Source organism: Balaenoptera musculus, chromosome 8 (assembly GCF_009873245.2).
Source record: "Balaenoptera musculus isolate JJ_BM4_2016_0621 chromosome 8, mBalMus1.pri.v3, whole genome shotgun sequence".
Taxonomy (NCBI): domain Eukaryota; kingdom Metazoa; phylum Chordata; class Mammalia; order Artiodactyla; family Balaenopteridae; genus Balaenoptera; species Balaenoptera musculus.
In genome coordinates, this window is record NC_045792.1 from 43,463,621 (window position 1) to 43,487,196 (window position 23,576).

Below are 23,576 nucleotides of genomic sequence, written 5' to 3' on the forward strand. Positions count from 1 at the left end.
ACTTTACGGAGCAGGGGGCAGAGTGCTTGTAAAATGCATAGATCCGTGGAACCCAATCTGGACAATCAGAATCTCCTGGGGTTCACCCGGTTATTTGACAAATACCCCAGGTGAGTCCTATGCACAATTAAGTTTAATAACCACCAGCTGAGATGATAAAATTGGGTGGTCAAAGCCTTCCTTCAGAGACTGCCCAAGGCTATCTCTTGGTCACAGCACCTAGAACAGAGCTGTCTGGATGTAACAGAACCCCTAGCTACAGAGATCTTGTATTGCTTTGTGGGAAATCACATGAGGATCTCTCCATATAACATCCCTGAAGGTCAGAGCACATCACCTGACCATAGGTGAGGCTCTCGATAGAGAGTTTGTAGTTCCAGGTAAGGAAGGCACAGTCAGGCTCTGAGGCTGAGGCATCAGCCTCATTAGAGGCTTTCTTCACCAAAGCAGATTTCAGTTCCCAGAGTGGAGACGAAAAAGGACTACTTGGGAAAAAGAAGAGGGAGAAAGGTCCTAAGAAACCATGTCAGTCAGACAACACTCATCGAGACCCTAATTCGAAACTATACGCTAGGTGCCAAAAGCAATAATACTGCATGCTCTCTCACAGAATTGTTATTCAAGTTTTAGGCCTTCAAATAAATGCGTGAGGAAATTTCTACCAAGTAGAAAAGTTCTAATTAATTACAAATTAGTGTATGTGTTCACTGAATTTGTATCTTCCACCAGATAAGCCAGACTAAGTACAAACATGTTCAAAGCCAGGAGTTCTTACAGAAATCCCTAGTTAAATGCACCAACCATGGGCGTGCAGAATAAAAACTGAATTGGAACCACTATCTACTTCCTGGTAACCCCTGACTCCTACCCCTTCCCTGCCCTCTGATCACTGGGTTGAGCTGAGGTCCTAGTTCTATTTCCTTTCAGAGGCTACCAACTTCGGGAAGCCCGTGCCCTGTCCCGGGCACGTCTGCACACAACCGCAATACTGCAAGCCCTCGCTTCTAGGTTTGCAGCCTAACCAGCTGTTGCACTCACGGGTGGTCTCAGAACTACTGCAGAATCCCCATACACAGCCCTTTATCCACACTAATATCCCCTTTGACACACTTCCGTGGTCATGATGAACGGAAGACCAGATACAAGAAAGCAGCCTTTCACTCAAGCAAGCAAAAGCCACGTCCAAGATCTCTTTCCCTGGTGTCCTTTGATGCCTTATTTCCTGGGAAAACAAGAAAAGTCCTCCCCAGTCCGAGTCCCACGGCCGCCCACCACCGGGGAAGCCCTCCCGTCCGGGGCCTCGCGGAGTCACCTCTTGTCTCCCTTCTCTCCGCAGCTCCAATGGAAAATCTGTCACGTGGGCGCAGAACGAGAAGAGTAGCCGGGGGCAGCACCTGTGGCAGCGGCTGTCCATCCACATCAACAAGAAAGAGAACCCCAACCAGACGGCCGTCATCAAGCCCTTCCCCAAGAGCACTGAGAGCCGCGGCCTGTGCGCGGGCGGCGCGGGCGGTGCGGGCGGCGGCGCGGGCGCGGGCGGCGCAGGCGCGGTAGGCGGCGGGCCCGAGCCCCCGGACGCCGGCCCCAAGGCTTTGTACGACGTGGTGGAGGCCGAGGAGCACTTCCCCGCGCCGGCGCGGCCGCGCTCGCCGTCGCCCATCAGCACGCTGAGCCAGCGCGCGGGCTCGGCCGGCCGCACGGACGACGACTTGCCGTCGCTGCACTCGGAGCCCGCGGCGCGCAGCAGCTCGTCTCAGGGCTCGCTCATGGAGCAGATCAGCAGCGTGGTGACCCGCTTCACGGCCAACATCAGCGAGCTCAACTCCATGATGCTGTCCACCGCCTCTCCCGGCCCCGGCGCGGGCGCCCCGCTCTGCTCGTCCTACCTGATCCCCAAAGAGATCCAGCTGCCCACCACCATGACCACGTTCGCCGAGATCCAGCCACTGCCCGCCATTGAGATCACCGGCGGCGCGCAGCCCGCGGCCGCGGCCCCGCCGGCTGGGGGCGCTGCCCGGGAGCCCCCGGCGGCCGGGCCCGAGGCTGCGGCCGGCAAGCCGGACCTGGAGGAGCTGGTGGCTCTCACCCCGCCGTCCCCCTTCAGAGACTCGGTGGACTCGGGGAGTACCACTCCCAACTCGCCAGTGTCCGAGTCCGCCCTCTGTATCCCATCGTCTCCCAAATACGACACACTTATCATAAGAGATTACACTCAGAGCTCCTCGTCCTTGTGAATGTCCTTGGAAACCACGCTGGGTTCCCAAACGGAGCCGAGACCTCCGGTGTTCCCACAGACACAGTCGCCTGATTAAGACCCGAGGTGGAAGACGCCAAGTACACCTGTAATGGAAACAAGAGATTAATAGTGCTATTTAACATCAACCGACGAAGACACCAACTACAAATTTTTTGGCAGATCTTCTTCTAGTGGCCTTAGAAAACATGGGCTTTTAAGAAACACTGCTTCTGTTTTTGAGGGCTGACAAGGAGTCTGTTGAAACAGTTACATACTAAGTGCTTTGCTCTAGGGAAGCAATGAGTGTGAAACAGCGTAATGGAGGGGAAAAGGCATAGTTAATAAGCAACTGTAAAAAAAATGTTTTGTTTGTTTACTTTCATTCTTTTCCCAGAAGATTCTTTGATTCACCAAACATGAATGTACATTTTCTAACAAACTCAAAATCTGGGACCAAAACGTCAACTTTTCTCTTCCTCTTTTTTTTTTTTTTTTTTTTTTTTTTTTCGTTTTTTCTTTCCTTTAAAGACCTTGGAAAGCAGTACTTGGGCCCAGTATTTACTGAGGCCTTGATGTGAGTGTGTCCCATACACAACACACAACTGTATGAAGAGGGCTGTGCTGATGTATGTAGGGCTTTTACCAGACTTTCCTCTCCAATTTGGTTGTGACATCCTCTTCCAAACGCCTGCATCTTGGATTCCACCTAGTTATTTCAATTCACCTCCATTAACCAAGAAAACCAGTGGAAGATTTCTTGACTATTTCACCATGTTGCCAATCAATACTGGAAGTAAGCAAAAAATAGTTTCTGGAATACTGTTTGTAATTCCCTCACTGGGGTGCGTTGTGTAGCTGGAAATTCTCTTTATAATAATAATAATTCTTGAGCTCCAGCTTGGCTATCTCTTTCATGAAATGTGGCCACTCCTCATTATGAATGCATTGCCAGCTAAAATATTTAAAGTACGCATTTGGGCTTCTTCATTCCTTTCTTTTGAAAACCTGATGCACAAAGAGCTCCTCTGTTCTTTTCAAGTCCCACCACTGGAAGAACGGTCCATAGACCCAATGAAGACATTGTCATGATTGGAGGGACTGTTCAAAAAATTAACACGATCTTAATACACTGGAAATTTTAAACTGTGTCAAGTCGGCGTAGCAGAGATTTAGCTATGCCAGTGAGCAGTGATTTTAACTTTTCTTGGCTGCTTAAACAGGGCAGCTATGAACTATGACAAATGTAGATTTTTCAGAGCAATACAGAAAACTAAAACAGAGGAACCTTAACGAATATAAACCACACAATCTTTCTTAGCCATTCCAAAAAGAGGCAAAGCAATTATGAATATTTTCCTTTTTAAAATAATTATTAATATAATTTTGTGCACTTCATACTGTCACTTTTTAAAAACTGAAGAAAAGAGATTTAAAGTTATAATAGAAATACCTGTGCTTTGATAGGCTGATACAGGTAGAATTCATAGCTCAAGACCTGCATCCACTGTCATCTCTTTCTTCCTCCCATTACAGCTATCCTCAGGTGCCAAATGTTTTTGATTTTTAAATAAGGATAGTAATAAAAGGAGGAGGTGTCCTGTAAATTTAAATCCAGTTGACCCAGCCTTATACTAAAGATAGCCTTATGAAAAAGATTTGCTCTGAGGCAGAAGTATATTTTTAGCAGAGAGAAAGATAATAAAAACCTTTTTCCTTAGCTCAATATCCTTATTTTGGTAAGTATTTTTATCTCACATCTACTTAAAAAAGGAATTGAGAAATGGAAATATATCCATTAACGTAATTTATCATTCCCCCACTTTTAAAAGTTATAATAAATATAGTGCTCCACTTTACTCGCCTGATAACTGTTCTTATATTAAATTATTTAAATCAAATCTCCCAATATAAAATATTAAAAGCTAACATTAATTTACTAAAATATAAAATGTTTTAAATCAGACCTCCATGACAATTTAAAATAGCAATCATCAGAGCCCCTCAATCCCAAATATTATAATAAGACTCTTGAAACAGTGAATCTAGCTAAGTTTTATGGTTTCATTGAAAGCAAATGTCTGCCTCTACTTTAAAAACAAATGTAAATATTTTGAGTATTAATATCCCTGGATTCTCATCAAAAGGGTGGCATTCACCTGGGGATTACTGTCTTTATGTCTTAGGTATCGAAACCTTTCTAAGTATGCTCTATCTGAGTTTAAAATTTTGTTTCATAAAACACTTACGTTGGTTTCCATTGTATTCTTAAGTACAAGTTTCACTGTGTTGACCAACAGAAGAACATTTTTAAAACTTTCTCCATGATCAAATTCCTTTCTAATTGTTCAGTAACATATTTCTTTTAAAAGTACACTACCTTGTGAGAAAATCCATTAGAAATTAAAATTTAATGCAAATAAATTGCCATCTGATAATTCCATATGAAATAATAGTCAACTGTAATAAGAAAAATAATTTATCCAATTAGAGGAGAACAAGATGTATTTTTCTGTGTATTTATATAACCCTTTGTCACTTCATTCAATCCATTGTATAATATATAATATCATTAGTAATGCATTCTTGGGATCTTTTATTTTGGAATGATGCTAACTGTCTCTTTGCCAATTCTAATACCAGGTTCCAAGTAATAAATCTACAATACAAAGAGAACTGAATATTCATTCTAGGGCTAGGATATGAACTTCACAATTCATTTGAGTACCTATTTTCATTGAATTTCCTTGAAAACAGTCTGTTCCTGGTGCCCAGTGATAATTCAGTCAGGACCAGCATGACTAAAAGGAAGGGGAAAGTACAGTGGAATGCTAAGTTTCAGAAAAGTGACCCTAAAGGACAGTTTGGTCCCAGAATGAAAAAAAGAAGACCTGGTTTGATCAAATTATACGGACTATCTAAGAAGTCCACCCTTCTTCTGTTGTGGGAAAGAGTGGTGGCAGCCTGAGAAGACTGCATCTGCATTGGGAAGAACCAGAACCATCTCTCTGGGGTAGGGGTGGGGAACAGAAAGGGAGTGTGGAAAGGAAAACGGTATGAGATTTGATTGAAGCAAAGAAAAAAAAGAAACCCCCCAATGTGCTAATCCTTGTTAGTAACAGTCTTTCCCAAGTTTCTGCTGTTACCAGCATGTAATCAGGAAGACTAGGAGCTATTTCTGACTGTCCATGAATTGTATAATGGCTCTGCTGCAGTTCTGTGACTTCCAAACCAGGAATTAAACACTTTTTAAGGAAAAAAACATTTCCTGTGCTAGTCTCCCGGCAAAATGTACATGTTTTGGAGACTTCAAAGGTATTACCTGAGTTCACATTTAGCCACAGCTTATTAATAACCCTCAAGCTGTCAGAATCTCTATAGTTACCATTTACAATTTTATACTGTGAAAAAATACAGATCAGTGAAAAGCATAAAGATAAGTCGGAATTCACTTTAAAGAGGGTCTGAGGCCTGGCAGATGCTCTACTATCTGTTGAAGAACGAGGCATGTATAAAATAGTTGGCTGAATTTCACTGATCTTCCCAATGTGAACAAATATACTATGTATATTGTGTGTATTTCTAGAATTCAATGGCAGCTGCTGGTGGTGTTGTAATTAGAAATCTATATAGAATATAGATGTTTTAGAGAGATGGTGCCAATCCTAAAAGATTTGTGTGGGCTACAAGTGCTTGTACTTACTTTTTTCTGCACTTTAACTGATTTGGTTTTAAAATGATGTGCGCATATCTGTCTTTTTTTCTGTTGTTGCAGCTTGTGCTATTAAAACGATAGAGAATGTTAAATTATTTTGATGTGAATTGCAAATGATTTTTTTTCATAAAGTTTAACATTTTTATCAGCATTGTTTTGCTTTGTACTTGTATAAATGTGTTTTATTTTAGTATTTTAAAATACACTTGCCTGTTTCTCAGTTGTCTAAATCATGTTAGAGCTGGTGTTTGTGAAGTCAGTTACTTTTTGAAATATATTAAAAAAAGAAACTATGATATGACTTTAAGATTCTTCCCCTTAAATGTTTAGATTGTTGTCTTAATAGCGTTTTCTATGACCCAAAGAGCCATACTATTAATTCATCTTAAATTCTGAATGATCTACACATTCGAGTTATGGGGTTTACAAAGCAGCCTGTGGACAACAGATTAAAATGAAAATATAAACCAACCACAAACCAACCAGAGATGCTGTCCCCAGAGGCACCTACAAATACCTTTTAAGACATAAATAAATAGTTATATTAAAACAAGGAAGCATGTAGGGAATATAAGTTCTTTCTGTATCTGGAAATACTAATACAAATTATAGGTATAGTTCCACAATTATCTGTGTTGATAGATGTAACGTCACAAAAATAATATAGATTATGCACATGTGTGTATATATATGTGTATGTGTCTGTATATGCATACAAACACACACATCAATATAGATATTTTACTTTGAGTCCATCTGTATATGTTTATATGTGTATGTATGTATGTATGTTTGTGTGTGTATGTGTGGGCATGTCTATATAATTTTGCCAGAAAAAAAAATTACTTGTCAAATCACTTTTTACTTTGATAGATCCTTAAGCAAATTTACACCCCCTGAACACAACTTAGCTAAAACCTAAAAGCATAATGTAGACTATATGAATGATGTATGGAAGAGAAAATGTAAATTTTAAAATATAGCCTCTCTCTGCTTCCCTACATTGTATTATTTGTACACATTTAATATATATATACATATATTCTTATATAAGTTGATACAAACTATGTTTGAACTTAAAAAAGAAAGCCATTTTTTGGTCAGACTCTCTAATTCAGTGTCTTCTATTCTGAAGTAATCCAAATGGGCATATGTTTATATAAACTTGAGGTTGAGGTAAGATATCTGGACTACATACATTATCTCCTAAAGATCAAAAGAGTTTTGTAAGACTCCGTAGAACCAATGGAAGCCAGATAAAACCAGCTGATGCAATAGAAATAGCATTAAATAGATGTAAAAGTCAGGCTCTATTGCCCTGTCCCATATGATATTGGATAAATTACCTTGACTTCTCCATAACTCAGTTCCTCTTTATTTAAATGCTGACGTGAGTTACAATAAGCTGTGAAGTTTATTTCATTTCCAGCATTCCTGGTATGTGGTAAATGCTTAACAGGTGATAGCTGTTAGTTGCAACATAGTATTTATTATACAGTTAATATCCAGCAGGCAGCTTAGATATGTTATGTCCAATATTACTTGTGGAGCTGTAACAAATTCTTGTCCAACTTAAAGCATATATCATTGGGGGAAGATCCTATTGAGGCTTGAACTCACATACAACCTTGGAACTGTCCATCTAGGATGAGTTAGTAAATTGATCTTAAACACCACAGAAAGAATGCTTTTCTTCTGTTATAGCCTATGCTGAATGCTGGCCAGTTTTTTGGTTATACTGTACACAAATGATCAGTTTTTAAAAATAAACAGTTCTCAAACGTTTACTTTTTTATGGTAGCTAGCTAGGTAGGTAGGTAAATAGACAGAATTATATTAATGAAATAATCTCCTTAAACAAAAGCATAGTAAGTACATTTTTTTCTCAAAGTATTTTGAAATTCAGAATCAGTTACTACATTATTTTTTAAGAATAATTTCAGTAGATAAATTCTAAGGAAAAACCTTTAGACTCAGCTTCTCTGGCCAGGTTTAGACACCTAAACAAACAGTATTACAGGAAAACTTAGTTTAACCTCCACAAGAATAAATATTTTAAATTAGCTTTTACTCCAGACCCAACACATTTGGTTCTGTCATGACATCTAAGTCTTTTTGTATGAACATTTATACAAGTAGACTAGTTATGTGGTATATATATCAGACACATTGGCTTATTTATATATAACTTGTATTTTTACTCATTGACATAAAACAAAGCCTTACATAACTAGCATGTTTCTATAACAGGATAAATGTTATATAATAAATTATAAGACTGATATGTCCATGAAAATTGCCATTTAATATAGTAAATTGTCTTTTCTGAACTGCTGAACAGTAATAAGTGTTTCACAAAATAAAAGTTTTAGATTTTTAAAAGTTTGGAAATCATAATAACTCCAAGTTGGATGGCTGCCTTCACCTCAGAACTTGCCACTCTTCTTTAAATATGCTAATATGCATTAACCCTGGAAGTTTCTTTTTTTTTTTTTATGAGTAGTCTCCTCAGAGTAGAACTTCATAGTATGAGTTTTGGAAATGCTATGATATAAAATTTATAATTTGTAGACACTTTTTCCTTTAGTCTTGAAAATTAATTGCTATTTCCATGATGATCTCCTAAGGATTTTGGAGAAGAAAACATGGATTTATATCATCAATCATTTCAGAGCCATTCTACTGAATCATGGAAAGCCTTGCTACATTTTATTATCCATTTTCCTCCTATTTTCTGATTTCTCAGAGCTCTACCAGCACATTAACTTTACTCCCAGGGGTCAAGCTGAGGATTTTCTTTTTCTTTTTCTTTTTTTCAATCAACATGTTGGATGGTTTCCTTAACTCCCAACAGCCTCAGATGAAGCAATATGTGAGATAGTAGCATTAGTAGATGTTAAGTAGCCAGTGAACTATATTCCAAGAGCAGTAGAAGGCTATTGGAGTATCATCCAGAAGTTATTTAAGAAACATTTTTCACGTGTTTTCTAATTTACCTAAGTAATCAAAATTACACGGCCACATCTAACACATGTACCATACTAATGCATTTCTACTCCTGCATGTTCAAAATAATGATTTCTACCTTTTACCTCCCTGTATGTTGTGGTACTCTCTGTCATATGCTTTCTCTCTCTAAAGAGCTCAAATCACATCATTAGCCCTAGTGCATTAGCCCACTCTTCAAGGAAGCATGAAACACTCTAAATGTATGCAGAGAGAAAAGGTCTTATTCCGGGAATACAAATACCCACTCTAATAATACAGGACAAATCAGCAACAAAATCAGGGGAATATCCTGACTAGTTCTATTCTGTCCGTATGAGAGCAAGAAGGCTTTCTTGCTCTTTGCATGGTAACAAAAAGCCCCAAATTCAATTTTTAAAATATAAGAGAAGCCTGAGATACAACCATTTCGAACTGACAAAGTTGGGGTCAGGAACCCAAGAAAAATGCAAGTAATAATGACTAGGCTAATAAACAGATTAAAAGCCTGAATAAATTAAAGGAAGCTGAGAGGCCCTAAAAAAGAATAATGCAACTGTGTTACTGAGTGATGTTATTTGCTGAACCAGCACCATCAGTTAACCCAGCCCTGGTATATGCAAAACACTGAGAGAGGCAAATGCAAAATAAACAAAGGTGGGTATAGGAATATTAATGTCTGGCAAGAAGTAATTCAAAATTAAATTTATTAAAAGGGCCAAAAGGGATATTTTTAATTGATAAACATCTACTCAGAAGATAGAACAGTCATGAACCAATATGTGCTTTAAAATATGGCTTTAAAGCATACAAAGTAAAGATTAATAGAAACACACACACACACAAATTCCACAATCACAACAGACCTCTTTAATATATTTAAATCACAAATACATCAAGAAGCCAAAAAAATAATAGAGGAATCAAGTAACAAAACCATGAATAATCAAATTTATTTAGAGCTTTGTTCATATTAAACAGAGAATAGACATTCTTTTCATCATCCATGAAGCATTCATAAACATTAACCTTGAATTTGACCACGAAAGAGACCTTAACACATTTCAAAAGGCAAAAATCATACAGGCTACATTCACTGACTAAAAGTCATAAAATTTTGAAATTAAAAAAAAGAATGATATCCAAAAGAAATCCTGGGGATCTCTCAACTAAGAGCATTTTTGGACTGAAGAGGAAAACTTAACTAAAATTATATCCTACATAGAAATGAACTTAGTGAAAACCCTGCATACAGTACTCTAAAGAAAATGTTTTACTCTGTATACATTAAAAAATAGACTAAAAATAAATTAACTAAAATTTCAGTTGAAGATGTTGAAAAATAAACAATAAAAAACAAAGAAAATATAAATAACATTGATTAAATTGAAATTAATAAAAGAAAAAAAATCTACTCAAAAATTTAAAGTGATCATTAAAACCAAAGTCTTTTAATTTGAAAAGACCAACACATTGACAAACGTTTGTCAAGCGTAATCAAGTAAAAGAGAAACCACAATTAATATTGTGAGAAAAGAGTCATAGCTACATATATACAAGATATAAAAGAAAGCACTAGGTAAAACTTTGAACAAATAAATTTGAAAATATAGATGACATGATATTCTAGGAAAACATAAATTATCAAATTGAAACAAATACAAGTTGAAAACGCAGATAAACCAATAACGATAGAATATCATGAAAGGGAATTTAAAAATATTTAACTCTAAGTGGCATATGCCTAAACATTTTAGGAGAATTTCATCATGGTATAGAACATGGAAGTACATGGAAATATCTATAGCTCATTTTATGAGGCTTTTATAACTTTGGTACACAAATCAGATAAGGAGGGACATAAATAGAGTTATAAGCTATTCCCATAAACATCGATTTTAAAATCCCAGATAAACTATTCACACATCAAATTGTGAAATGTAATAAGATAATAATACTTCATGACTAAATATAGTCTACCATAGGATTTTGTGTTGTTCAATATTAGGAAATCAAAAATGTAGTTTACTACGTTAACATATTAAAAGAAAAATGTAATCTATACAATAGATAAGAGAAACATTTGATAAAAGTAAACACCAATTCCTGATTAAAATAAAATAAAACAAATTAACAACTAAAAATAAAAGGAAAATTTCTTAAGGTGAAAAAATTCTATTAACAACCTACTGCCAACATGATACTAACAGAAAAATATCAGAAGAGTTCCCATTACATCAGGAATGAAAGATGTATTCCATACATGCACAATTCTAAAGTGACAATGAAATTTTTGTCTCAAACAACACATTTTCTGAGAGTTAAATAAAGTGCAAGCATCAGTTGTATTGAGACAGTGGATTTACTTGGGACAACTGCTTATACCTGCACTGTCCTGAGCAAACCAGGACACAGGCCCACTCTAAATCACTACTATTTAATATGGTATTTGATGTCCTAGAGAAAACTCTAAGTCAAGAAAAAGAAAGTAGATATTAATATTTTGAAGAAACAAATCTATATCAGCAGATTCATCAGCCTATAAAATCTAAAACAATCAAAAGATAAAATATTAAGATTAAAAATAAAATGTTCAATGTAATGATATGAACAGGCAAAAATAACTAGATGAGCTACATGACTTTGGGCAAGCAATTTCCTGTCATGGCTTGTTCAAGAGCATCATAAAATCTGCTAAACTAGTAGGAAAAGTTAAAGATATAAAGAATAATTTTTTAATTGTGAAAAATACTGTAAATTGTGCTTGACAAAGAGGAAGTAAAGGGGAAGAACATAGGTGAGAACAATATCTTGGAACACTTCCCTAAAAGATTTCTAAAGAACAGAATTTTAAAGGGTCGGTAGATGCTGACCAGATGGATACAAGAGAGGAAAACATTCAGGCACAGGGAACAGCCCATCCACTGACACAAGATCGTGCATGGAGTGCTCAGGGAAGTAGCATTAGTTTAATAACTAGAGCTCTTCGGGAGGCTTAAACAAGATAATGTACATTATGTGTACAGTGTTGTGCACATGGAGTATGTTCCTTCGATGCTATAGCTGCTTTAGTAGCAGTACTGGCAGTGCTAGATATTTAGATCTAATGGAATACTATATAAAATACATGTAATCACGCATCTATGTAAAACTGGTTATTCTACTTTTATTCCTGAGCATATATACATCATTCTCTAACAACACAAATAAATTCAACCATTCAGAACTCAGAAGGATCCTAATCTCTCATGATCACACACGTGCATGAAATTGTTTGCTGTAGAAAATATCAGAACTAAATGTAAGAAAGAACTTGATATCGACATTTACGATCAAATTAGATGAAATGAAAAAGTGAATTAGTAAATCACCTATGCTTCGTAATTAATAAAAGTAAAAAAATAATACTCAATAACAACAAAAAATACAGAGAATGTAACAAAGGCATGGCATTTGAATCAAGATATTTAAAACTGCGAAGGAAAAAAAAAGAAAGGACTTTAGAAATACATAAACTACATTGTGTATGACTTTAGTCAAGCATCTCCTTCAGTTCTGCAGCCTCCTCCGCTCAGATAAACGCCCTTCTCTAGATCTTCTTTTTTCTTCTATAAGCTGAAACAGTTGTCTTAGATCAATCTTTCCAAGATTTTCAAAGTTATTCTAGGGCCTTCATGCAGTATAATTATCCATTTTAATCTCTCTGTCTCTTTTTTTTTTTTTACTGTGGTGATAACACTTATCATCAGATCCACCCTCTTAAAAAAATTTTAAGTGTACAATACAAGACTGTTAACTGTAGGCAACAACTATGTACAGTAGGTCTCTAGAACTTATTCATGTTGTATAACTGAAACTTTATAACCATTGAATAGCAACACCCCATTCCCCCCTAACTCCTGTCCCTGGCAATCACCATTCTACTCTCTGCTTCTATGAGTTAGACTATTTGAGATACCTCATATGAGTGGAATCATGCAGTATTTGTGCTTCTGTGACTGGCTTATTTCACTAAGCATAATGTCTTCAAGGTTTATCCAGTTTGTTGCATATGGCAGGATTTCCTTATTTTTTTAGGCTGAATAATGTTCCATTGTATTTATCCACCACATTTGCTTTTTCCATTCATCCACTGATGGACATGTAGGTTGTTTCCACATCTTGGCCATTGTGAATAACTAAAAAAGAATTAAATATTCAAAACCATGTTGCCCAAGACCCTCCTAGAGGGTACCTTTTTTATTGTTTGTTTTTAGGGAAGTCTGTGACTTTACTTGAAGGGGATGAAAGGGAAGGAGTGGGTGACCCTGATGCCAAGCCAACTGTGGTCCATGGGCCTGTAGGTGATGGAGTACTCGCTCAGGTAGCAGTGGATCATCTCAGGCTTGATTTCCAGCTGGTTGAATGTCTCACGCTGTGTGGACACCCACCGTGCCACCCACTGCCTCACACAGAATGATCACGCCCTGCAGGTGCACCTTCACCACCTCTGGCTTCTCCGCGGGGGCCTTGTGCGGGCCCGTAGGCAGGAAGCGCTACCTCCCCTGCAGGTTCCGTTCAGCAGTCACCATTGGCTGCTGATAGGACATGCCCAGCAGCTGGTCAAGGTCCCCACCACGTAGGTCAACCTGAGGAAGGTCTACTCCTTCTTCTACTCCACTTCCACCATCCCGGCAGTTGTTCAGAAAGATTGTTTTGTTTTGTTTTCACTGCATTTATTAGTAACATAAAGAAAACATTGAAACCAAAAAAAGAAAAAAAATTCATTCTCAATTCTCCAAATGGCTCTCCTGCCTCCCTCTTGCCCATACAAACTCTGAACCCATTTCCTCAGGGCCAGTTCAAAACTGGACCTGTTTACTGCCATTTTCACAGAAACCAACCAATGCAGAGAGCAGCAGTACTGTCTAGATTCCACCCAAATGTAGGCTGGGGGAGGGTTACAGAATTCAAATGAAAGGGCTGGTGACCTCACAGTGACGTAGTCTAACTAAAATGGGCTGGACGGGAGATAGAGTAAGCCTATCAGGGGCCTTACAGAACATCTCATGGGCCTGAGTCAAACCCAGATTCACAGACACCAGGAGAAGGATGCGAGGACCAGGGGTGCAATTTTCTAGTGGAAAGTTTCACAATTCTCCCATGTTGGGAGGTGGGGAAAGTCCAGAGGGCACCAAGAGCCTCACTTGTTTTGGCAGAAAAACTTACTCTAGTGTTGGAAAGTCACAAAAATGCCACGGATACTGAGAAAGGCTAGGAGGGGATTCGCAGCTAAGAATGAGATGTGTGGCGTCATTACACCTTCATTCAGGCTACTAAACACTATTAGGTATTGAGTTGCTTTTGACTATTTTTCAGCTTAACATTGGTTTAAACATAAACGTGTCTGGCTTAATTTAGAAACAAATCATGAACATTATAAATATAAGCAATTTGATTTTTTTAAACTCCAAATATACTTCCTAACATCAGATCATGAAAGCAAGTTGTTTTTGCCATAATATGTAGTGTCATTTCAACCTACCTTTAAATTACATTCAATATCTAAACTACACATGAAATAACCCCAAGTCTTATTTTGTCACCAAAACATGATTTTTCTTGCAAATATAATTTACAGTAAATTTTAAGAAGCTTTTTGATAAATGGAAACAAATTGAAATTTGCCTTTATATACAATTTATTCAAACAACAAATACTTAATGGGTGTCTGCTATGTGCCAGGGCACTTTTCTAGATTCTGGGGGTCCAGCAATGAACAAAACAAAAATTATGTTTACATGGACCTTACTTTTATTATGTGCATGAATATGTGTGTGTTGGTGGAAGAGACAAAAAACACAAAAATTATAAAGGAAACTCTAGTATATATTATAAAATGATAAGTGCTATGGAGAAAAATATGATGGATAAAGGAGACATAAATTCAGGAAAGGGGAGTAATTTTAAATTCGTTTATCAGGAAAGATTTTACTTCTAAGTGATATCTGAGCAAAGACTTGAAGAAGGTGCAGAAGCAAATCATGAACATATCATGAAAGAATATGCCAGGCAGAGGAAAGAGTAAATGCAAAGATCCTGAAGAAGGGGTAAGTCTAGAAATGTTAGGAACTGCAACGAGTATAGTATGGCTGAAAGAGAATGAGCCTTGAGTAGGATAGTAGGAGCTGATTTCAGTAAGTGCAGAGTCAACTCGTACAGAGCCTTGGAAAATGATATAAGGAAGTTGGTTTTTATGCTGAAGGTTTTGAGCAAAAGAAAAACATCTGGTTTATTTTTAGAGGAGCAGTATGGAAGCCCTGGAATAAATTGCTAGGAGGCAAAGTTAGAGGCAGTGAGGCTGGTAAGAAGCTCTTGCAATAAACAGACAAAATGATAGTGACTTTTAGACCATGGTGGTGGCAGTGGAGGTCATAAGAAGTGGTCATAATTGTCTATGTGTATAAGATAGACTCATCAAGATTTGCTGATGGACTGGATGTGGGACTTTAAAGAAAGAAGAGTAGAGAATGGTGAAGGTTTCTTGGCCAGGATGGAGTTGCCCTTAACTGAGTTAGAAAAGGCTGCATGCAGTTAGAGCAGATTTTGGAGCAAGGATGAAGACATGTTGAGTCTGAGGTGTCTTTTAAGGAAGATAGTTGTGTATTAGAGTTTAGAACTCAAGGAAGAAGTCTAGACTGGAGCTGTAAAACATATATTAATTACTGAAGATAATAAGCAAATTGAAGATAAGAGCAAATCCTACCATATTATATAAAATTATTATATAATACATAAAGATCAAGATTAAATTATCTAACTTACAGCTACTTCTTAATCATTTACCACCTAAAAATTATGAGTTTTTAATTCTAAGGGATGTTGTGAGATTACATATCACTGTGAAAGTGATGGTATTTCATCCAACAGAACAGTGCACCTTGCCCTAGGATATGCCATCACCTGAAGCATAGGGGCCACTGGAAGCCTTAAGACACTCTCAAACAAGTTGCAGAGGTTGTGGTTATCTGGGAAAGTTCCCTGGAGAAGGTAATGCTGGAGGTAGGACTTGAAGGACTGTTATGCAGAGGATATTCTTGGCAAAGGAAATAGCATGTACAAGTGCATGAGTGTGAAGTTCAACCATCTATGATAAACATGAAGGGACTTGGTAGTACTCAATATAGAGTGCATGAGGAAGGATCAGGAAAATGGCTACGAAGGTAAAAAAAAAAAAAAGACAGAAAGAAAGAAAGGAAGAAGAAAGGAATAAAAGAAGAAAGGGAGGGAAGGAGAGAAGGAGGGAGGAAGGACAGAAGGGAGGGAGGGAGACAAAGAAATATGGGCTTACATGCTTTGTTAAGGAGTTTAGACTTTAAGGTGATAATAAGCCATTGAAGGTTTTATAGAGTAGTTGGCATGGACAAGTTTTGTTTTTTTTTTTTGTAATATATGATTCTGAGAAGAGAAAACAATGGAAAATAAATGGGGAAGGAGAGCTAGAGACAGGTGGATCCATTGGGAGGCAATCTACTTGACAAATAATGAGAACAGGAACTGTGCAGATGGTGAAGAAGTGGTAAATTTAGGAAATCTTATGAAGGAGAATTGATATAAATTAGTGACTGGCTGGATAAGTGAGATGGAGAGGACAAGGATGACACCTGGGTGTCTGGGGTGGTAATTAATAGAAAGTAGCATCTATTACTGAGTCAGGCAACACATCAGGAAGAGCAGGTTTGTGATGAGTTCTGTTTGGGAGTTGAGATGACTGTGAAACTACAGTCAACATGTCCAGTAAGTAGTGTACAATACAGGTAGAGCTCAGGAAAGAGAAAAAGTTAGGATCTCAGCAAATAACACGTGACCAATGCAAAAAGGTAATTGAAAAGGTGTTACTAAAGGAAATATTTACAAAGGTATGAGCAGGGCTAGGCAACTAACTAGGGATTGGCAGGGACTGGTAACAGTAGGAAGTGGCCATGACCCTTAGGACTGAGGGGGTAAGAAGAGAAAGGGTTTACTGAATGGGTAAGACCTGCAGCTGTAGGAGAGGGTCACCTGAAAGGCACTGTGGTCTTTGGGATCTGGGCGATGCCACATTCTCCCTATTCAAAACTGCCCACGCATCTCAGATGGGCTGCCTAGAACTATGGCAGTTGACTGTATGAGATACACTTACTCAGGAGAGGGTAGTCAGTCAACTCTAACAGCTGGTCCTTTGAAACAGCCTAGGTAGACTGCCCATTAACAACACTTGAACCAATTGTCCTTGCATTAAGATGGCATTACATTTCCAAGTAACACTGATAACTGTTCATCTATATAATCCTAACTGCCTGATAACCAGTGCAATTAGTTAAACCTCTAAATCATTAAAATTAGAAGGAACTATAGAGACCACCTGCTGAAGTTTATTATTACCACATCTCTGGATGTGCATGCTGTCTAGGAACTAACACATAAAGGGAATACATAGAACCAGAAAATAAACACAACTATAAGGCATTCATTTTATAATAAAACAATTACACATACACTGTAGGATAGAATGCAACTAAATCCATATGAATTTTAAAGATAAAACAGAAGACTTGAAACAATTTCAAGCGTTCATGTTCCTCTTCCACGAGGAAGAATTTGAGAAGCATTATTTCCACTTTTCTCATTGGCCTTGATATTGGACCCTACAAACCCAACTCTGTCGGTTTAAAGTTTCCATGACTTTGGGCAAATTATTAAAATTCTCAGAGCCTTGGATGTCTCATTTGTCTCCTGATGATAACCTAAACACAAGTGTTGGTATAAGGATGAAATGAAATAATTTATGTTAAACACCCAGCGTAGTGCTCGGCAACATAGTGTCTAAATGTGTGCTCTTTCCATTATCAGCAATTCTTCCACTAGAAATGTGGTTGCAGAGTGTTGTTGATGTGTCCAATGCCACAATTAATTCATGAACGAAGACCAAGAAAGGGAAAGATTGAGCATCTGCTATGTGACTGTAACTGGACATAGAACATACTTAATGGCATTGAATCCATACAAATGCCCTTGTGAATTAGACTGGAACCCACTTCCTAGCTCCCTTTCCAGAGGCTTTCTGCTCCAGCATGCTGATTCTCTTTGGTTTGGATCCTCTACTTATTCAGTATGTAATTGCATTAACTTCCAATGACAGAGAAGCCCACAAAGACATTCACATCTAATTTGCCCTCTCACTGCAGCCTCTCTCCTGCTTACCATGGTGACAGGTGGCTTGAAAATCATAAGTGGATGGGATTCTGGAGAAGCAGAACAGAGCAGCTGGCAGGCCAAGGTCATACATAAAGGCACTCAGATTCAAATGATTTTAGAATATTGGAATCAGATTTGAAAATCTTTCTTCTTCCAGCTTCTTTCCTAGAGAGAATAATTTAGGATGGTCCCAGATGACTCCTCACTCTTCTTAACTAGAGAATATCATATGCTTATGCAATTGCTAACTTGAAAAACACTAGCATCAAAGGGGTGAGACATGGTGTAGAGCAGTATCTCCCTCAGCATACTCCAGAGATGTGTCTGACACACTTCTGGCTCAGATGCCCTGGCCCAGGGATTGTAGCCCCTGCTAACATCATCCATTTGTGGACAATAGGCTAAAGATTTGTTCTGCCAACAGATGGCAAGGCTGCATGGGATAGCATCTGTACACTAAAGGAAAATGGTCCTCTTTCAAGATCATTCCGTTATACCCCATCTTGCCTCCCAAGACTACTGTGATTAATTTAAGTCAGTTTTGCCAACACTGCTGCTCAGGAAGGACATGCGGAGCATCAAGAGGGACATTCAGAGTGCTGAGGAACATGCAACTATCTGAACCAGGCAAAGAACTCAATATAAACTCACCTTGCCAGGTGTCTGGCCCTGACTGAAGTGACAAATTGTGTCTGGACAAAGGATGGGAAGAGAGGAAGAAAAGGGAGAGGATAAAGCTTAGCAAGTTTTTAGCTAACATTTTTATTTCAGAGTTTTCAATAGATCAAGAGTTCATGAATCGTAGCCAAAGTTCTTGCAAATGAAAGAAATAGAAGGTTGGCCCAAGTTTTTTCAGAGGACTAAGTATGACAAGCTTTCTACAAAGAGCAATGGACTTAACATGTCCTCAGCTCTGTTTACTAACATTGTTTACTAACAGTCTCAGAATTCTCATCAGTAAGATATCCTCCTTTGCAGGATTAGTGGCAGCTAAAGCAAAATAATGTTTGCGATCAACGTCATTCATGAGTTGTTAGTTATTATTATTAATTTTAATAATATACAATCCCATTCTAAATTAGACTTGTATCGGCTTTTTGACAGGAACGTCATCAGACAGCTAATATGCTAAAATGCTAAAACTTGAACTAGGTCTTCTAACTTTCAGTCTGGATATAAGGGCTACCTCCGTGACACCCATTCCCTCCTCTTTCTAACTGAACTCTTGCTATATCACAGCAATTTGCAAAGGAAGTTGCTCTTTCAGGTCACAGATGTACATGGTTAACTGTGTCAATTTCTTAGAGAAGCAGAGTCACGCAGTTAAGCCTTTCTCTCTCTCACCTTTCCCCTGATGTCTGCATCTCCCCAGAATGGCATTAGCTGTCACCTGCTTTGGTTCCGTAGGTTGGAGTATGAGAAAACAGTGTGCAAGCAGAAGTACTTTTAGTCTGAGTAAACACTGGATACACAGCAAATTGAAAGGCAAACAGACAGACTGTGACCTGGATTGGGGTCCAACAGACCTGGGTTAAATTTCGAGTCTCATCACCAACTAGCTGTGAGATCTTAGGCCAAGTAATTTAATTTCCCTGAGCCATGTTTTATTTTCTGTAAAATAGGAAAAATAATAGCGCCAAGCCTATCTCAAGGTTGCTTGGATGATAAAATAATGTAATAATATATACAAACGCCCTTGTCATTATAAAGAACTATAAAATGATTAGCCGTTAGCTGTTATGGTAGGCATTAAAATGCTAAAATGTTTCTGCTCAATCTGCTGTCAACTCCATTCTTCTAATCGCTCAGCCAAAAACTGCACCCTTCACTCCTCTCTTTCCTTCCTTCCTTCCTTCTTAACTTTTTCATACCTTCATAACTGTCATTTGATCTACATTCAAAATACATACAGAATCAGAACACTTCACACCAATCTACTTCCATAACCTCTTGTCTGAATTTCAGCAGTAGCATTCCGACAGGTCTCCGCTTCCAACTTTGCCTCTCTTCCTCCCCTTCCTTCCCTCCCCCCACCCCAATTTTTTCAGCACACTAGCCAGAGAAATTCCTTTCAGTACAAGTCACGACACTCTATTGCTCAAAACCTTCTGGGACTTCCCATATTACTGGGTACAGAACCTGAAATACCTACAATAGGCTTCAAGGTCTTTTTATTCCTTTAAGGCTATCTTGCTAATGAATCAGAACATATATGTCAACACAGTTTGTGGTCTCTGAAGACTAACTAAGAGGCAATGAAACCATTCACCTCCAGCTTTAACCTTCCATGGGGCTGGGACAGATCTCAAGCCAGTTTCCTATCTGTTATTATTTCTTTGTTAGTTGACAAGATGTGGTTTTGCACGAGGCTCTCAAAGTCCTAGAAACCAACCTTTCAACATAAGCGACATCTGGCACCCACATGGAATCCTCCAAAGCTCAGGGGAATCACTTTACAGTCAAGTCAAGGGAAGGAAGAGTTGACCTCTGGTCCAAGCCCCAAAGAGACCACGCTACAATGTCAGGCCTCTGTGTCTAGGTGTGTGGTGTTCCCTTGGCCTGGACTACTATTTCTCGTTCGTCACTTGTCAAAATCCCACCCACTAGCCAAGGCTGACCTTATATAACACTGCCTTCCTGGGTCCTTACCTAATCTATCCAGTCAAGAGCGGTTGTTCCTTCCTCTGCCCCACCAAAATTTCTCCTTCTCAGTTAGTTTATAAATAATTTTCCCCATCTTAAACTACTGAGCAAGTCTGCTAAGTACTGATAGATTGTCACTTCCTTGAAGACAAAATCAGCAACAGTAGCTCATTATAACATTAATTCTCAAGGCGAGTAGGGAAAAGCTCCTTCAGAATTTCATAGTGGGGATTAAAGGATGATGAGAGAAGACCACACTTTCCTGCAGGGTAAAATATCCTCTCAAAAAGATCTTTGCTCTCCTCTCCCCCGCAAAAATTTCTCTTCAATTTATTGACTCGATTAGGATGTTGAAGGCTGTAGAATAGACCAGCAATTTCCAAAAGCAGGTCAGGGATAATTGTCCAGCAGAATCATCTGGGGTAAATTTTAAATACCTGGATTCCTGAGCTACTTCTCTAGAAGTCCCTAGAAATTCAGATTAAGTATAAATTAAGATTAAGATTAATTAAGATTAAGATTAAGGTCCTGAGCCAGGACCTAGGTATAATATTCAGCATCAAATGATCAGCAAAGTTTGGCAATAACTAATTTAGGGGTGATTTTTAATAGATTTTTAAGGGAAAGGGAAGACTATAAATGATAGAGGAAAAATAAATAAAAGGAAAAAGCAGATGTAGAAAGTCATCAGTGTGACTCAGCATGGCACGAGAGAGAAGGTGACCTAGGTAGAGGATGCAATTTTCCAACTGAAGCTGATTTTATTTTCTTTGTCATGGAGGTGGGGAAAAATTTGGTTTAGGCTTAGGTCACCACAGGGAATAAATATGTGGACCAAAGATTATGGTGTTCTTTCCTTTGGAAGTTATATTTCTCAGTGTACATTAATAAATTGACAACCTAGTAACTATACGTTAGTCTATGTGGGATTGTTTACTGTCTGTTCTAAGAGACAAAATTAGGTTTCTGAATCTGCAAACCTCCAGGCCTTGAAAAAGAGGACCAGGCAGAGATTCACCCCATTAAAAACCCATACATTGGCACATCAAAAGCTGCTCGACATCACTAATTGTTAGAGAAATGCAAATCAAAACTACAACGAGGTATCACCTCACACGGGTTAGAATAGGCATCATCAGAAAATCTACAAACAACAAATGCTGGAGAGGGTGTGGAGTAAAGGGAACCCTCTTGCACTGTTGGTGGGAATGTAAATTGATACAGCCACTATGGAGAACAGTATGGAGGTTCCTTAAAAAACTAAAAATAGAATTACCATATGACCCAGCAATCCCACTGCTGGGCATATACCCAGAGAAAACCGTAATTCAAAAAGACACATGTCTTTGACCCCATTGTTCATTGCAGCACTAGTTACAATAGCCCGGTAACAGAAGCAACCTAAATGCCCATCAACAGACGAATGGATAAAGAAGATGTGGTACATATATACAATGGAATATTACTCAGCCATAAAAAGGAACGAAATTGGGTCATTTGTAGAGACGTGGATGGACCTAGAGACTGTCATACAGAGTGAAGTAAGTCAGAAAGAGAAAAACAAATATTGTATATTAACGCATATATGTGGAACCTAGAAAAACAGTACAGATGAACTGGTTTGCAAGGCAGAAATAGAGACATAGAGGTAGAGAACAAATGTATGGACACCAAGAGGGGAAAGAGGGGGTGGTGGGAGAGGGTGGGATGAATTGGGAGATAGGGATTGACATATATACGCTAATTTGTATAAAATAGATAACTAATAAGAACCTGCTGTATATAAAAAAAGTACATTAGTAACTGGTAGAAACCCCTAAGTACCCTAACATGCTTTAGTCATTCATATATAATTAATACACGAGAAATGAATAATAGGAAAGATCTGGAAATCTAGATACAGGTCTTGACTCTGTGACCAACTTGCTTTGTAATATTGGTCACTAGTAAGTACCACTTATATACTCAACTCCTATGTCCCAGATATTTAATTATCCCACCAACCCTTCAAAAGAGTTATGTGGCATATACCACCAGATTCCTACACCTTAGCAATTCTCTCCTTTGTACTTAGAAAGAGAGCCCCAATTTGATTTCAGGTTCTTGATGCATAGAATGTACACAAAATGACTGGAACTCTAGCAGCTGTCTTGGACTCTAAGATGACTTTAAGGATGGAAGCCACTTGCTAAGGATTCAGAACAGAAATAACCTGGGTTCCTGATACTAGAAGACACTATACATTCCCTGGATGATCTCCCTCTGTAATTCTTTTACAAAAGAAATAAATAAACCACTGTAATTTTGGATTTTCTTTTTATGCTGCCAAACATAATTCAAAGTGCTACAGAATTGGATTCTCAGTTTAGATTTAGGAAACCAGATACAGAAAGGTTATGTAATTTTCCTGACATTACACAGCTAGTGAGTATTGAACAGAAATTATTCACCTGGCAATATGTTTCTAAGGCCAATTTTCTTGAATCTATGCTATAGGATCTCCAAAAAAAAAAAAAAGATATTTTGCTTTTATGTTTGGTATAGAAGAAGCAAACTAATATCTATTGATACTGTTTATGTGCCAGGCATTATGCTAGGTATTGTCAGATATATTATCTTGTTTGCCTTTAAGCTTGGCTTTCTCTATATCTAAAAATTAAGTGATTTAGTTAAATTATCTCTTCATTTCATCTCTATAAACCAAACCCAAAGACCTTTCCTACAGTCTAGCAGGGACCACTTGCCAATCTATAACCAATGTTTTCTCCAAGTCAGGCAGCTCCA

At 38.2% G+C, this 23,576-nt stretch overlaps 1 protein-coding gene across 3 annotated transcripts in view; it reads left to right on the forward strand.

Annotated features, from left to right (window-relative positions):
• Window positions 1-6,209, forward strand: part of GRM5 (glutamate metabotropic receptor 5) — a 531,669-nt gene extending 525,460 nt beyond the window's left edge. For all 3 annotated transcript variants that reach the window (XM_036861062.1, XM_036861058.1, XM_036861059.1), the window contains one exon: window positions 1,337-6,209. In XM_036861062.1, the coding sequence (XP_036716957.1) occupies window positions 1,337-2,234 (898 nt within the window). In that variant the 3' untranslated portion in view covers window positions 2,235-6,209. The remainder of the gene's footprint in view (window positions 1-1,336) is intronic.
• Window positions 6,210-23,576: the final 17,367 nt, after the last annotated feature.